This window comes from Dermochelys coriacea, chromosome 13 (genome assembly GCF_009764565.3).
Source record: "Dermochelys coriacea isolate rDerCor1 chromosome 13, rDerCor1.pri.v4, whole genome shotgun sequence".
NCBI lineage: Eukaryota > Metazoa > Chordata > Testudines > Dermochelyidae > Dermochelys > Dermochelys coriacea.
The window spans coordinates 37,919,828-37,936,978 of record NC_050080.1 but is presented as its reverse complement, the minus strand read 5'-3'; the positions used below and the strand labels follow the sequence as shown (position 1 = coordinate 37,936,978).

At 51.4% G+C, this 17,151-nt stretch overlaps 1 protein-coding gene and 1 pseudogene across 2 annotated transcripts; both read left to right on the top strand.

Moving 5' to 3' along the window:
- Nucleotides 1–4,988: 4,988 nt before the first annotated feature.
- On the top strand, nt 4,989–9,018 carry LOC119842335. 2 transcript variants are annotated; one of them, XM_038370326.2, is made up of 3 exons: nt 4,989–5,913; nt 6,989–7,051; nt 7,674–9,018. In XM_038370326.2, exons 2-3 carry the CDS (start codon nt 7,025–7,027, stop codon nt 8,721–8,723), a joined length of 1,077 nt encoding a protein of 358 aa, XP_038226254.1. In that variant the 5' UTR covers nt 4,989–5,913; nt 6,989–7,024; the 3' UTR covers nt 8,724–9,018. The 2 variants fall into 2 exon arrangements, with proteins under 2 accessions (XP_038226254.1, XP_043351896.1); XM_043495961.1 differs by having other exon boundaries at nt 4,989–7,051.
- Nucleotides 9,019–12,046: 3,028 nt separating this feature from the next.
- On the top strand, nt 12,047–16,876 carry LOC119842337 (annotated as a pseudogene).
- The last annotated feature ends 275 nt before the right edge of the window (nt 16,877–17,151 follow it).

Genomic DNA, 17,151 nt, shown 5'->3' with positions numbered 1-17,151 from the left:
TTGGCCCAGCCTGTTGGGAAACTGAGCCAGTGCCCCTCACCCATTGGCTGTCCCCTGGCCAGACACTCCAGGGTTTTGGTCAACATGTGGGGCAGGGGGGAGGGGGAGGGGAGGGGAGGGGAGGTCAGCAAGGTCCAGGACTTCAGCAAGACACAAAAAACCAGCATGTTTGTGAAAGCTCAGCAAGGAGCCTGGATCCACTGTACGGTTCTCAGGGCTGGGAGCAGCTCAAGCATCTCAAGACCACCTGCTGCAAAGGGGAGGATGGGAATGGTGCGTCTGGGAGCACCCCGGCTACCTGACCCTTGCACCAGCAATTCCACTGCTGCTGGGAACCACGTCCAGACCAGAGTAATTCATGACTTTCTGCTGAGCCAGGATGGACTTGGGCACCCAGAGGCAGAGGCAGTGGAGACAGGGACACCACCAGAACTGATCATGCAGTCACCAGAGCAGATCCCTTGGCAGACCCTGGTGCTGCTGCCAGCACCAGGTTAGCCAACACGGATGGAGTATCTAGGGGCATCCTGGGCCCATATCTGGAGGAACTATCTGGGGATGAGCTTGGGAGGCAGTAGCCCAACAAGACCCAGAGCTATAGGTGTAGCTGGATCCATGACCCCCCTGACACCACGTGGAGTCAAAGCTGGATTCCTACATGGAAGAAAATGAAACCAGCAGCTGGTGTCAACTGTTCTTAGATGGCAGCAGGCAGCAGCTACGTCAACCGCGTCACTGCAGGGGGCGGGCATTAGGGTGTCTGTGTGTTTGCGTCAGGGAAGCCTGGCTGTTTAAAAATAGCCAGAGCCTCGCGAACCAGCTGAGCGGCAGCGGAGCAGCGGAGCAGCGGGGACAGCAGAGCAGCTCACAGCAGGAGTTTGCCTGGGAGTTCGCCTGGAGTGAGCCCAGTGAGGCTTACATCTTGCCAACGTCTCTGAGGAAGCTCATAGTAGGTAGGTGATATGGAAGGGGGGGGTTCAGCTGTTGTGACCTGCACTGGATGTGCCATGTTTGTCTTTCTTCCACAGGACAGAAGCGACTTTGTCTGTACAAAGTGCAAGCTGGTCTCCATATTGGAAGAGAAGATTGAAGGTCTGGAGCAACAGGTAACGACCCTGCGTTGTATACGAGAGACTGAGGATTTTCTGGACCAAACTCAGGATAGCTTCTAGGGGCACAAAGCTCTAAAGATATAGAGCAGGTTGCACAGAGGAGCCAAGAGGCCAGTGAAGAAGCTTGGCAACATGTGACCTCCAGAAGAGGTAAGCGGAATGTCCGGGTTCCAGTAACACAGACACAGGTAACTAACCGCTTTCATGTTCTCTCCACAGGTACCAATGCGGAGAGTGGACCAGATGATATGTCTGGGGGGAGAAAGCAGAAGGAGACTCCGCTGGTTGGGAGGCATGAGATGCGATGTCCTGAGGTTGGGGGTTCCACGACCACCACTCCCAAGAGGAGAAGGCGGGTGGTGGTGGTCGGGGACTCTCTCCTCCGGGGGACTGAGTCATCTATCTGCCGCCCTGACCGGGAAAACCGAGAAGTCTGCTGCTTGCCAGGGGCTAAGATTCGTGATGTGACGGAGAGACTGCCGAGACTCATCAAGCCCTCGGATCGCTACCCCTTCCTGCTTCTCCACGTGGGCACCAATGATACTGCCAAGAATGACCTTGAGCGGATCACTGCGGACTACGTGGCTCTGGGAAGAAGGATAAAGGAGTTGGAGGCGCAAGTGGTGTTCTCGTCCATCCTCCCCGTGGAAGGAAAAGGCCTGGGTAGGGACCGTCGAATCGTGGAGGTCAACGAATGGCTACGCAGGTGGTGTCGGAGAGAAGGCTTTGGATTCTTTGACCATGGGATGGTGTTCCATGAAGGAGGAGTGCTGGGCAGAGACGGGCTCCATCTTACGAAGAGAGGGAAGAACATCTTTGCCAGCAGGCTGGCTAACCTAGTGAGAAGGGCTTTAAACTAGGTTCACCGGGGGAAGGAGACCAAAGCCCTGAGGTAAGTGGGAAAGCGGGATACCGGGAGGAAGCACAGGCAGGAATGTCTGTGAGGGGAGGGCTCCTGCCTCATACTGGGAATGAGGGGCGATCAACAGGTTATCTCAAGTGCTTATATACAAATGCACAAAGCCTTGGAAACAAGCAGGGAGAACTGGAGGTCCTGGTGATGTCAAGGAATTATGACGTGATTGGAATAACAGAGACTTGGTGGGATAACTCACATGACTGGAGTACAGTCATGGATGGTTATAAACTGTTCAGGAAGGACAGGCAGGGCAGAAAAGGTGGGGGAGTAGCACTGTATGTAAGGGAGCAGTATGACTGCTCAGAGCTCCGGTACGAAACTGTGGAAAAACCTGAGTGTCTCTGGATTAAGTTTAGAAGTGTGTGCAACAAGAGTGATGTCATGGTGGGAGTCTGCTATAGACCACCGGACCAGGGGGATGAGGTGGATGAGGCTTTCTTCCGGCAACTCACGGAAGCTACTAGATCGCATGCCCTGATTCTCATGGGTGACTTTAATTTTCCTGATATCTGCTGGGAGAGCAATACAGCGGTGCATAGACAATCCAGGAAGTTTTTGGAAAGCGTAGGGGACAATTTCCTGGTGCAAGTGCTAGGGGAGCCAACTAGGGGGAGCGCTTTTCTTGACCTGCTGCTCACAAACCGGGTAGAATTAGTGGGGGAAGCAAAAGTGGATGGGAATCTGGGAGGCAGTGACCATGAGTTGGTTGAGTTCAGGATCCTGACGCAGGGAAGAAAGGTAAGCAGCAGGATACGGACCCTGGACTTCAGGAAAGCAGACTTTGACTCCCTCAGGGAACAGATGGCCAGGATCCCCTGGGGGACTAACATGAAAGGGAAGGGAGTCCAGGAGAGCTGGCTGTATTTCAAGGAATCCCTGTTGAGGTTACAGGGACAAACCATCCCGATGAGTCGAAAGAATAGTAAATATGGCAGGCGACCAGCTTGGCTTAATGGTGAAATCTTAGCGGATCTTAAACATAAAAAAGAAGCTTACAAGAAGTGGAAGGTTGGACATATGACCAGGGAAGAGTATAAAAATATTGCTCGGGCATGTAGGAAAGATATCAGGAGGGCCAAATCGCACCTGGAGCTGCAGCTAGCAAGAGATGTCAAGAGTAACAAGAAGGGTTTCTTCAGGTATGTTGGCAACAAGAAGAAAGCCAAGGAAAGTGTGGGCCCCTTACTGAATGAGGGAGGCAAGCTAGTGACAGAGGATGTGGAAAAAGCTAATGTACTCAATGCTTTTTTTGCCTCTGTTTTCACTAACAAGGTCAGCTCCCAGACTGCTGTGCTGGGCATCACAAAATGGGGAAGAGATGGCCAGCCCTCTGTAGAGATAGAGGTGGTTAGGGACTATTTAGAAAAGCTGGACGTGCACAAGTCCATGGGGCCGGACGAATTGCATCCGAGAGTGCTGAGGGAATTGGCGGCTGTGATTGCAGAGCCCTTGGCCATTATCTTTGAAAACTCGTGGCGAACGGGGGAAGTCCCGGATGACTGGAAAAAGGCTAATGTAGTGCCCATCTTTAAAAAAGGGAAGAAGGAGGATCCTGGGAACTACAGGCCGGTCAGCCTACCTCAGTCCCTGGAAAAATCATGGAGCAGGTCCTCAAAGAATCAATCCTGAAGCACTTAGAGGAGAGGAAAGTGATCAGGAACAGTCAGCATGGATTCACCAAGGGAAGGTCATGCCTGACTAATCTAATCGCCTTTTATGATGAGATTACTGGTTCTGTGGATGAAGGGAAAGCAGTGGATGTATTGTTTCTTGACTTTAGCAAAGCTTTTGACACGGTCTCCCACAGCATTCTTGTCAGCAAGTTAAGGAAGTATGGGCTGGATGAATGCACTATAAGGTGGGTAGAAAGCTGGCTAGATTGTCGGGCTCAACGGGTAGTGATCAATGGCTCCATGTCTAGTTGGCAGCCGGTGTTGAAGTGGAGTGCCCCAGGGGTCGGTCCTGGGGCCCCGATTTTGTTCAATATCTTCATAAATGATCGGGAGGATGTTGGGGAGTGCACTCTCAGCAAATTTGCGGATGAATACTAAAATGGAGGGAGTGGTAGATTCCGCTGGAGGGGAGGGATAGGATAAAGAAGGACCTAGACCAAATTGGAAGATTGGGCCAAAAGAAATCTAAGAGTGTTCAATAAGGGATAATGTGCAGGGGTCCTGCACGTCAGGATGGAAAGAATCCAATGCCCGATACAGACTAGGAGGAACGCCGAATGGCCCTTCGGCAGCAGTTCGGTGCGGAAAGGGACCTAGGGGTGACAGTGGACGAGAACGCTGGGATATGAGTCAGCACAGTGTGCCCTTGTTTGCCAAGAGGCAATGGCATTTGGGATGTATAGTAGGGGCATAGCGAGCAGATCGAGGGACGTGATCGTTCCCCTCTATTCGACACTGGTGAGGCCTCATCTGGAGTACTGTGTCCAGTTTTGGGCCCCACACTACAAGAAGGATGTGGATAAATTGGAAAGAGTACAGCGAAGGGCAACAAAAATGATTAGGGGTCTAGAGCACATGACTTACGAGGAGAGGCTGAGGGAGCTGGGATTGTTTAGTCTGCAGAAGAGAAGAATGAGGGGGGATTTGATAGCTGCTTTCAACTACCTGAAAGGGGGTTTCAAAGAGGATGGCTCTAGACTGTTCTCAATGGTAGCAGATGACAGAACGAGGAGTAATGGTCTCAAGTTGCAATGGGGGAAGTTTAGATTGGATATTAGGAAAAACTTTTTCACTAAGAGGGTGGTGAAACACTGGAATGCGTTACCTAGGGAGGTGGTAGAATCTCCTTCCTTAGAGGTTTTTAAGGTCAGGCTTGACAAAGCCCTGGCTGGGATGATTTAACTGGGACTTGGTCCTGCTTTGAGCAGGGGGTTGGACTAGATGACCTTCTGGGGTCCCTTCCAACCCTGATATTCTATGATTCTATGATTCTATGATACGGCTGCCTTGGAAACTGCAGCAGAAATGTCGACCAGCATCCCGAAGCTTTGCTGCCTGATTTCTGCTATAGCAGTGAAGCCACAAGCATGGATCTGGTGCTGGATCCAGGGAGCAGGGAGCCTGCAGGCCCAAAAGGGCTTAGTGGATGAGTTGGCAGTGTAAGGGCACTACCGACCAAGTGCTGCAGGATGGACAGAGAAGATGTCCTACAATGCACCATGACCCAAGCCCTGGGGCGGTTACAGCTAGCAAGGGGGCCCCTCGGATATGCCCCAGAAGCCACAGCATCAGAGATGTGTGAGCACATCACCAGCATGAACACACTGGTCCAGATATAGGGTGGGTATGAAGCATGTGTACCAGTGCAGAGTGGATGCTTGTAGGCAAGTTTGGAAAGCATGGTCTGGCAGGCAGGGTACATGAACCTTGCACATGATGCAGTGCAGACATACCCTTAGACTAGAGAAGAAATGAAGTGGGGAAGGAAAAGGACACATGGGGCAGGGGGTTTGATAGCAAGACCCCAAATCTCCCATCCCAGGGTGAGGTCAGGACTCAGCCACAGCCGGGGGAGGTGGTAATGTTGTCTGGGTCCCTCTCTGGCCCAGGACTGCCTGGGTGCTGGTCGCTCATGAAACACTGTGTCCCTGCCCCAGAGAAACTGTCTGGGTGTCTGCTCCCTGCAGGCTATGGGGAGGGGGAATTGCAATCCAGGAACCCAGGGAAGAACAGGACGTGTTGGTGACACCAAGAGAGGAAGGTCAGGGGAAGGGGGCAGGAATGCCCAGCTCTGCCTCATATAACCTGGTCCCTTTGAGAGCGTCTCACGTTGCGGAGGATCCTCAACAGAAATCCCCAGCTCCATCCACCCTAGAGGGAGACTCCCAGACAGGGACAGGGACAGTGACTGCAAACGCAACTCCTACCAGTGAGTATCTTCCTCATGACCAGCCAGCCCAGGGTTGGGAAAGCAGAGGCTGCAGTTTGGGATTGGGGGTACCGGCAGAGATGTGGGAAGAGGGGGGAGCTCCTCCTCCCCTAGTGGTCAGCTAGTTACATGCAGAGTTGCCAGTTTAATCCTTTTCCAACTAATTGTTCTAATTGGAAAAAAAATCCATTCAGCTGTTGGTTGGAAATTTGAATTGAAATTTAACCATATATCTATAAATGTATATATATTATATGTATAAAAATATATAAAAATCATCATACATTCAAATGCTGGTGTTTATTGGTGTTTTTTGATGGTTAAAATGTGGTGACAAGAGTTAGCGCCAAATCGCCTTGCCAATGAAAATTTAAGGAACTTGCTTGTAGTAACCGGGCAATCACGGGAAGCTTAACTCCTTTTTTGATTGAAATTTTGTGAAAGTTTATGCATATATAGAAGGAATTAATATAATTTCTCATTCTTTCGACAGCTAGATTATTATGTTTTAGTGACTTTGCTCCAGAATGCTTGATTTGTGACTAGGAAACGTATAAATATATGTTTCCTAGAAGGACAAGATATTTAGAAAACATTATTTGCCAAGGTTGTTATCTCACACTATCACTGTCTTAAGGAGTTTCTGTACTTTAAAAAATATTATATTAAAATTAATTTTTCAAAAGTAAATTTAAATTAAAAGAACACTTTAAAAAAAAAGATTTTTTTTTTTGCTTTTACTGTGATGCCATACAGCCCATCTTCACCTCCATGATCTGATCTCTGGGCCCTCAGCCCACTGTAAATTCAAACCGCCCCTCTAATTTCAATTCCCGGGAGAACACTGAGCCCAATTCTGGGCTAGCAGGGGGCTGCAGGTTGGAACTGAGGGGCACTGGCAGAGCTGGCGGGGAGAGGGGAGCCAAGGACTGGGATAGCAGGGAGCTGTGGGTTGAGATTGAGGGAACTTTGGTGTACTGTTTTCTTTTGAGCTCTGTTCATGGACTCCTGGCTGGGCACAGAGTTATATGTCACGATCTTGTTCTTGTTTCCTCACCTCTTTATCTCCACGCAGGGCAGCCCTTCGTACTTACTGGATGAGACAGGAGACATGGCCCAGTCAGATAGATCAATGGTGGTAAGTGGGAACCCAGGTGAGGCTGGATTCTCCCAAGGAAGGATCCTGGGCTTTCCCCTCCCCTTCTTCTCTCAAGAAAATCCTCCGCCACCCCCCAAAGATAGTGTTGCAGGCCCAGGGCACATCTAGCAGACTTCACTGCAGATACCTCCCAGGGCTACCCAATTCCTGTCCCAGGTGCCTGGTTGCTCTTGGAACAGGGGAGGGGAGGTCTTCAAGCATCAAACATTCACAAAAGATCAGATGAGCTAAGGTCAAAGGGCCACAGCTCCACTGGAAGCAGTGGGCCAGACCTCAGCTGGTGTATATTGGCAATAGTTCCATTGGTGTCACTGGGCCAGATCTCCAGTTGGCTTTAATGGGCCACAGTGTCACAGGTGTCAATGGGCCATACTCCAGCTGGTGTATATCTGCCATAGCTCCACTGGGGTGAGAGAAGAGGGGTCATTGTTGCCCTGAGGGATTCACTCCTGGTGTCACTGAAAAGTTTTTCCCTTGATAGAAACAGAGAAGTCTCCTGACGTCTCCCAGTCCAACCCCATGTGCACATGGTCTTCTTAAGCTGCCTTGATCCTTTTGCCAACTGCTCCCCTCCCTTCCCTCCACTTTGTCCCCACCCCAGGGCTCCAGGCCAGTCACTGGATCATTGGTCCCTCGGAAGGACTCCCTGGGCACAGACATCTTTCGCAACATCAATGGAGACTGTGTCGTCCGTTCTGACCTGGGATGCTACCTGCAGACGACTGAGTTCCTTGAGAAGGGGCACAACATCAAGATCCAGGGCCTACACCCTGCGTGCCTGGGTGGGGATCACTATGTGGGCAGCAGGCAGGACCCCAATATCTACATCATCAAAGGCAGTTCCTACCGGGTGGTGCAGGACCTAAGTACAGATAAGGGAGCTCAGGTCTTTGAGCTGCATCCCAGGTGCCGCGGTGGGGACCACTACGGGAGGCTTTGCTGGACCTTCTTCATCATTTTCCAAAACCAGGGTGTAATCCGCAGTGTGACTAATTTGAGGACAGCTGAAGGTGAAAATAATGTTGTCCTGCCCCCTGAATACTGCAAGGGGCTCTACTACTTCGGGATCGATCATTTCCTAACCCTGATCAAGATGGATGAGAAGTGGGGGGCTCAGTTCTTCCTGTACCCAGACATGAGATTTGACAAGCTGGACTCCTTCTTCTCCATCCACCCCAAAGTGCTGAACTTCTTCCCTGGGGGCTTGACCCTCACCAAGGGCACCTCAACCAGTGGCTGGGAGTGCATCAAGACCCTGCACAATGACTCCGACTCCCCCATCATCTGGTCCAACAAGGTCACCCGTAAGGTGGGCTATGCCAAGCAGAAGATGTCCAGCATTGAGCACAACTGGAGCATCTCCACTGAGATGTCTATTGGGGCTGGAGAACTCACCAAGCTCATCACCCAGGTCCAGTTCTCCCTCAGGGCCGAGTATGGTGGGAGAAGTGTCTGCACAGAGCAGGAGGACTGGAACGAAGCCCGAGAAGAACAGGAGTCAATCCAGGTGATCCTGGAGCCCCAAAAGAACCTCTATATCTGGCAGTACTGCCTCGGCATAGGTCAGGAGCCCGTCTTGTTCTGCAGGGACCTCCAGTTCACCAAAGAAAACAACCCACCCTACCGCATCCCGCTGCCTCCAGTCCCCTAAGTGCTCATGAGGATGGAGAATGCAGCACCATGATGCTATTCTGGTTGCGTGCATGTGAGTTTCTTTGTCCTGTTATTGCTACTTCAGATCTTTCCCTGAGCTGCCCAAAATTTCTCCAATCCTATCCCAACTGTTTCTCCTCCTGGTTTTCTTCCTGTTCCCAGCTGTACCCAAATCTTGTTTGCAATGAAGATGGTTTAATTAAACTTCCTTTCCTTCCTATTATTATTATTACATCTGGTCAGAAAATAGTGTTTGATTTTCTTGTGGAAAATTTAGACTTTCTATTGAAAAACAAAAACAAAAAATTGACTAAAACCTGCTGAAACCCCAGAAAATTTGGCAGAACTGACAACTGAAAACATTTGCAAAAACGTGCCAAAAACTGAAAAATTATTGGCAAAAAGCTGCCAAAACAAACAAAAATTTCCTGAAAACTGAATTTTTTTTACTTGTAGCCAAGTATTTTCAGGTTTTCTGACCAAAAAAATGACAGTTTTTGATGGAAACCAACACTTGCTGTGAATATATATATATTTTTAATCCAATTTTTCCTCAAATCTAATGTTTCAACCAGCGTTCATTATGACAATACACAGCCTGCCCAAACTTCTCTCCCCACCACTTCTGCTTTTTCTGTTCTCCTTCATCCACCTGCTTCACAGCCTCCCCCAAACCTCCTGCCAAATCTTGTCTGTAATGTCACTGATTGAATGGCGTGTTCTCTCTCCAATTGTTACTGCTACTCACAGCCTAGAATTTGCTTTGGGGTCCCTCAGAGTCAAGAGTCCAGTGGAAACCAGAGGAATCCCTGAAGTGTTGTAAGTGAGAATGGGGGTCAATACTTTGGATTTGCCCTGGTGCCAGAGTAGATATGAAAGCTGAAATCTAGCATATTGCATTTGCTGTCCATGTCTGAATGAAATTTTATTAGGATAACCCCATATTATTGAGTCCAGGGAGCATTAGCATTCTCATTTTAATGCTAAGCTCTTGTCAGGTCTACTTCTACCATGGTCAGTATTGCTGCAGTCAACATAGTATATAATCATCAGTTTTACGGATCAAATGTCCTACGGATGTACGGAACTCAAAATATACTCCATGGCCATAGATAGACCAGTGTTGGGGCCCAGGACTTATACCATAGACCAATTACTTAGTCAGCTTAATGACTTCACCTCTGCAAGAGCTGATAGCTAGGTCAGTGGGAGCTCTCACCAACATAGCACTGTCTACACAGGGGGTTAAGGTCAGTATAACTACATTGTTTGGGGTGTGGATTTTTTCACACCCCTGAGTGATGTAGTTACAACAAAGCAAGTATTTAGTGTAGACCAAGCCTTATTTATAATCATCAGTTCTTCAGTCTCTCCAATACATCTGTCACACTTTAAATAATTATCTTGAAGCACTTTGTCTGAAGGCATCCTACTAACCTGGTCCCTACTTGTTCTAGTGTGGGGTTTGAAAGGGACTAGTTCAAACTAGCAAAAGCAGTTGTTTAAAGTTATTGTGGGAGGTTCTCTGAGGCCATTGACTTGGGCTGAAGAAGGAGAAACATGCTAATGGCATGGTGTAGTTAAAATCCAAGATACAGTTCCTTGATGATGTGCTATGAAGAGAGCAGACACAGCAGGGCAACTTTCAGATACTGATATGAAAGAGACAACAAGCGATTCAGCCTCCGAAAGGAAGTCTCACCACTTCTTCCCAGCCTCGTAAGCCTGTCACAGGAGAATGCAGGACACATGGTCTGTCCAAGTGTCTGGCAGGGCTTCATTGGTGAGTTCAGCAAAACTCTGAGGTCCACCATGATGACCCCAGTTTATACACCCGATGTTGGGGTTCATTGGAGTTCAATCTTCTTATTTTCTATTGGACACTTGCTGCAGCTCTCAGATTTCTGGTCTGTTACTTTCTCTGCTGCTTCCATCATTATTCAGTAGATGGGACAGCCATATTTTCTCTCATTCTTTGCTGATCTGAGGTTCTTGGTTTTCTTCTTTTTAACACTGCATTCCTGTATTAAAACAGCCTATTAATTGGGTTCCCCCCCTTTTAAATCAATTTTCTTTTAATGTTTTAAAGTCACACATATGTCGGTTGTTTCTGCCTTTCAATATTCATTTTCCTTCCTGTGCCAGAAAATCCCTATCAATTCCAGGAGGCAACAATCAGTCTGAAAGAAAACAGGCACAAGCTTGTATAGTTCTTCTAAATGTAGCAGACACAGGGCCAGCTTTTAAAAAGTATTTAGGTGCCTGAAGGTATGGGGTGGTGCCTAGTGGGAATTTTATGAATGCCAGGTGTGTCTGTAGGAGCAAGAGCTTCTTGAGTTGAGTATTGCATTGGCCTCCTGGAAATTGATGGGACCAAAGCCGTCCCTTCAAATCTGTGCTTACACCTTCCCAGTGCCCTCCTCCCATCTTGGAAACCTGGCTCAGCTGCTTCCCATTCCCCAGTTTCTCTCCAAATCTAGTTACCAAGGCAGATTATTTCATTATATTTTCTCTCTGTTTTCTCTCATTATTACCTACAGCCTGAATTCTGATTTGGGATCATTTAGGGGTTAAATCTCCTGCCAAAATGCAAACAAATTGTGAAGCCTAAATAAAGAATCTATTTTTCAGCATTCACTAAGTTGTGGGGTTGAATTTCCTTTGTTTTCTCCTTGATTTGGGGTCTATAGAAGGGTAAAAATGGGGGTGAAAACAGCAATGCAGGAGGAAGCGAGGAAGGGACTGGGAGCTTGGGATCTCTGTGGAGATGATGGTGGGAAACCTAAAATAAACATGGACATTGGGGGAAATGTTGATACTGTGAAAAACTGATAAATGAGTTTGGTGAGAGGAACAAAGGAAAGAGGCATCACAGGCCTAAGACTCTTCATGAGCCTGAGGCTCTTCACCATAGGGGAATTAAGATTTACGGGGACCCTTGTCACAAAGAACTTTGGGGCACCCTGTGACGCTCTATACCTTGGGGGAACATCTTACAAACCCATGTTCATCATTATAATATGATTGTGTGGTATCCAATACAAAATTAGTCATGTCGGGGGTCATTGGAAGGCTCATGATGCACTGAGCATGATTGCTATAGTGATGTTGTAGTAATTGTTGATATAGTGATGTTACAATAATTTTATAGGTTGAAATTTCACGTTTATGGTTATGAGGCTGAAAATGTGTCCTCATGGCTTAAAACAAGCCCAGGCAAAAACTCTCCAAGAACAGAGGGGCAGTTCACACCTCATCAGGGCATGTATGGGACAAACCCAACCCAGTCTCACAGGAACAAAGGACACCGGTCTAGGCAGCGACCAAGGATCTGTTGGACTCTTGATTGAGTCACCCCCCCTTCCTTTGGTCAGTTTGGGACTGCAATGAGGTAATGCTCACCTGACCCTGAAGTTGGGGGGCAAAGACATCACCATGCAGTGACTGAATCACTGATCAAAGGGGAGAGCCTGGCTGAAGGGCAACTAGCCAGCCTGTGGTGAGAAGCATCTAGTTTGTAAGGGCACTGAAAGTGTTAAGATCATCTTAGAATGCGGCCTGGCAAGTGGCGAAGTGCTGGAACCATGACGGGGAGACTTTAGCTTTTACGAACCTCCTCATACCGCAACAATGAAGGTTCTGGATGGAGAGCTCCATGCCATTCACCACTCAGAAGACAGGTGACAACTCTGCTAGTGACCCTCATTCCTGACCTGCAGCCCCCTGCTATTCCATTCCCTGTGGCTAAACCCTTTCTCGCCCTCCCCACAGCCCAGCCCACAGTGCATGTGGCCCTTGTCCCAGGGACCCAGGACTGGCCGTGCCACCTCGTCTGCCATGTGATGGGGTTCTATCCCCGCAACATCGAGGTGACCTGGAAGCTGTCTCTCTGCTCCATCACCTTGGCTGGTAAGTGACCCTTGTTCTCCCGGATATTTGCATCTCATTCCCCATCCCAGTCTCTTTCTTTCTTCCAGGGCTTTGTGCTGCAGGGCCCCCTTGGGTTGCTGTCCCAGATGTCTGGGTCCCATTCCCATTGAAGTCTCTCTCCTTCCTACAGAGGTTCACCATCTCTCCTATCTCCAGCTCATCTCCCCCCATGCAGCTCCCGGTCTGTCCACGCGGCTGCATGTGATGGGGATGAATGACCTGGTGCGCTCAGCCTATGACAGCAACACCGGCAGGCTGGATCCCCGAACTGGCTACACCCTGGATGACTGAGACCCACCAGTTCTGGAGAGCAGGTAGCTCTGAGTGCCTGGCCTGGGACGCCTGGTTGGAGACCAAGGACCAGGGCCTGGTGCGAGAGATGAACGCCAGCTCCCCAAAGGCAGGTGAGTCCCAAGACCCAGCACTTGGCTCGGCTTGGGAAGGGGTTGGTTGGGTAGCTCAAAGGAGGTAGGCGGGGGCTGGGGGAGGGGACACAAGAGAGAAGTGGTTTCCCTGATACCTAGTGGCTAGGACCAGTGTGGGAGGGGACTGGGAGTCAGGACTCCTGGATTTTATCCCCATCTCTGGCAGGAGTGTGAGGTCTAGTAGCTTAGAGGAGAAGGCTCACCCCCTCCTCTGCCTCTTGGTGGCAATTCCCTACTCAGTTTCGTATGCACCCACTTTGCCCCCAGAGCCCAACTACATGCAGGTCCTGCACAGCTGTGAATTGGATGATGACATCGGTGACATCTGAGCTGTCACCTGATGTTCCCTCAATGGGAGGACGTGCTGCAGCACTAGACCGACCAGAATGGCTGCTTCTCAGTTCACCTGACAGCCTGGCACGTGGCGAAGCGCTGGAACCGTGAAGGGGAGACATTCGCTTTGATACACCTCCTTGGCTGGTAAGTGACCTTGTTCTCAGTGTGTTCAGGGGAGGAGGCGGAGGTGAGGTAAGCTGGGGCCGGGGGTGGGGCGGGGAGCTGCCGGTGGGGGCTCTGCACCCACCACATTTTGCCCTGGGTGCTCCAGGGCTGGAGCACCCATGGGGTTAGCGCCTAAGGTGCCACTTTGGGCCGGTTACAGGTCAAAGCCCTGTTGGAGCCGGTTCTCCCTCGCGGAGCAGCCGGTTCTAAAAGCCGGTTTCTAAATTTAACGAGCGGTTCTAGGGAACCGGCTCAGCCACCCTGCCTCAAGCCAAGCCGCAGCCCCCAGCTGCGCCCCAAGAACATTCCTCGCGCTCCCAACAGCCCAGCCCACGGTGCCTGTGGCCCTTGTCCCAGGGGCCCAGGACCAGCTGTGCCCACTAGTCTGCCACGTGACGGGTCCTATCCCCGCAACATTGAGGTGATCTGGGAGCGGGGCGGGTGGGGGGGGGTCAGGTGACCCTGAGGGAGCAGTTGATCAGCAGCATCCTGCCAAATGGAGACCCCGCCTTCCAGATCTAGGGGTCCATTGAACTGGGGCCAGAGGGGTTCGGCCCCACAGAGCACATGTGTGTAGTCAGACGCAGCAGCCGAGGGGGCAACCCCCTGAAGGTGACCTGGGGTGACAGCTGGGGCGGGCAGAGCGGAGGGAGCAGTGGGAAGAGGCTGGGAATGGGGCACCTCCGATTGAGTGGAGGGATATGGGGGAAGTGGACACAAGTGGTGAGGGGATGAGGGAGGTGGGAAATGCAGAGGGGCAGTTTTGAGGAGTACCAGGGGATGGGTAGACAGAGAGAGGTACTAGGGGGCAGGTGGAGGTGGAGATGTGTTTTGGTTGGCTCAGAGGAGGGGGGAGGGAGAAGGGCATTCTGGGGGGCTCAGAGAGGAGGCAAAACCAGAAAGTGGGGTTCTGGGTGCTTTGAGGGGAGAGAAAAACAGAGTGGGGCACTGAGGGGCTCAGAGGGGAGGGAAAGCAGAGATGAGATTTTGTGGGGCTCACAGACAGGGAGGGGGAGACGGAGAAGGGGGTGTCTAGCTGCAGGGCAGACACACGGGTGTGGCTGTAAGGGGCAGACCGGCTGGGGGAGGGGGATGCTATCCCAGGCCTATTGGGCAGAAAACAGGGTGGGTGCAGTCCCCGGGGAGGGGCGGGGTGCAGGGACTGTGGGGGGCCCACGGTTCAGTCTGTCTCGGGACATTTCCAGATTCTGAAATCCCAGGCCAGGCTGGTTTCCCAGTGATCGGTGTGGGCTGCATCCTGGCTGTCCTGGGAGTTGGGGCCCTGAGCTGGTTCCTGAGGAGGAGGCAAGGTGAGTGACACCCCCTGCAGCACAGTGCCCCCCCCCGAGCCCCCGCCCCCTCTCTGCAGCACAGTGCCCCCCCCGAGCCCCCGCCCCCTCTCTGCAGCACAGAGCCCTCTCCTGAGCCCCCACCCTCTCCCTGCAGCACAGCGCCCCCTAGCACTGCACTGGGAAAGCGCTCCCTGCGGAGCTCCTACCCTGCAGCACTTGGTCCCCCAGCCAAGTACCAAGCCAGCCTGACTCTGCTTGGTATGAGATCCCAGGGGCTCTGTGCTGAGGCCTGGCCCAGGATACGTGGGTAGTGGGTGTGGGAAGCTGCCCACCAGTCCGATCCCCTTGCCCTGTGGTAGGCACTTGGTGAGCTGGGTGGCCTAGTGGTTAGCCGCTTCTCAGCTGTGGGTGCTAGTGGCAGGGGTTGGGGAGCTCAGGCCTGTTCACTCCTCCAGGATCCAAACCAGGGCCCTAGGAAGGTCAGCAGCAGTGACCGTTGGGGAGGATTGTAGACCATCTGCGTTACTCTCCCTGGGTCACTTCCTACCACGTGTCTCTCCGCTTCCAGCTCCAGATAAGAAGAAAGAAAATATAAAAGGGAAACCAAACCTCAGCTTCAGCTGAGCTCAGCATACAGTCCCTGCTGTCTCAGGGAGGCGTCTCTGCCCCAGGCCCCAGCCCCGGCCCCGGCCCTGCCCCAACCCACCCCTTTTCCCAAGCCCCCACCCCACCTTTTTCTGCCCAGCTCCATCCCCTCCCCTGAGCATGCCCCATACCCACTCCTCCCCTCCCCCCCAGCACTTCCTGCACACTGCAGAACAGCTGATTGTGGTGGGCAGGAGGCACTGGGAGGGAGGGGGAGGAGTTGATTGGCAGAGCTGCCGGCAGGCAAGAGGGGAGACGGGGGAGACGGGGGAGCTCACTGCCGGTGGGTGCTGAGCACCCATTAATTGTTTTCTGGGGGTATTCCAGCCCTGTACTAATTGGTTTGTGCATATGTTGTTTAATTAGCTAGTGGCAACAGCTGATTTCCTTTGTTTTCTTTCTCAGCTCTTCCCCAGAGGTGGGGTGAAAGGGCTTCAAGGTACCCCCAAAGGGAGGAATTCCCATGTGCGCCTTCCCGGGTCCAAAGGGGTTTTTTTGCACTTGGGTGGTGACAGCATCTACCCATCCAAGGTCAGAGAGAAGCTGTTACCCTGGGAGTTTAATAGCAGCCTGGAATGGCCAGTATTAATTTTTAGAATCCTTGCAGCCCCCACCTTCTGCATTCGAAGTGCCAGAGTGGGGAATCAGCCTTGACCGCAGGCCAACCCTTCATACTTACGGGGTGAGGTGGAGGAGACATGGCCCAGTCAGATAGATCAACAGTGTTAAGTGGGATCCCGTGTGAGGCAGGATCATCCCAAGGCTGGACCCTGGGCTTTGCCTTCCTCTCTTTCCCTCAGGACGATGCCACACTCTGGAGATAGGGCTGCAGGGCACGTATAGGAGATTTCAATGCAGACACCTCCCAGGGCTGCTCCGTTTCTGTACCAGGTGCCTGGTCACTGTTGGAACTGAGGGGCCTTCAAGCATCAAAAATTCACATAAGATCAGATGAGCTAGGGTCAAATGTCTCTAGCTCCATTGGTGTCAAAGGGCCAGATCCCCAGCTGGTCATAGCTCCACTGGGGTGAGTGAAGAGGGGTTGTGGTTGCCCTTAGGGATTCACTCCTAGTATTACTGAAAATGTTTTCCTTGATAGAAACAGAGAAGTCCCCTGATGTCTCCCAGTCCAGCCCCATGTGCACATGATCTTCTCAAACTGCCTTGATCCTTTTGCCAACTGCTCCACTCCCTCTGTCTCCTCTGTGTCCCCATACCAGGCCTACAGGAAGGACTCCCTAGGCACAGACATCTCCCGGTACGACAGTGGAGACTGCATTGTCCACTCTGACCTGGGCTGCTACCTGCAGACGGAGAACATCAAGATCCAGAGATTGCATCCCTTGTGCCAGGGAGGGGACCACTACCTGGGCTGTGTAGAGGACCCCAATGTCTACATCATCCAGGGCAGCTCCTACTGGGTGGTGAAGGACCTGAGCATGGATGAGGAGGCCAAGGTCTATGAGCTGCATCCCAGCTGCTGTGGTGGAGGCACGACTTGAAGTGTGGTGGGAAGTTCTTCATCATCTTCCAGGATTGGGGCATAGTCCGCAGTGTGGAGAATTTGAGCACAGATGAAGGTGGGTTTGACTCCTGCTTGGCCCCTGAATGCTGTGAGGGGCTCTACTACTTC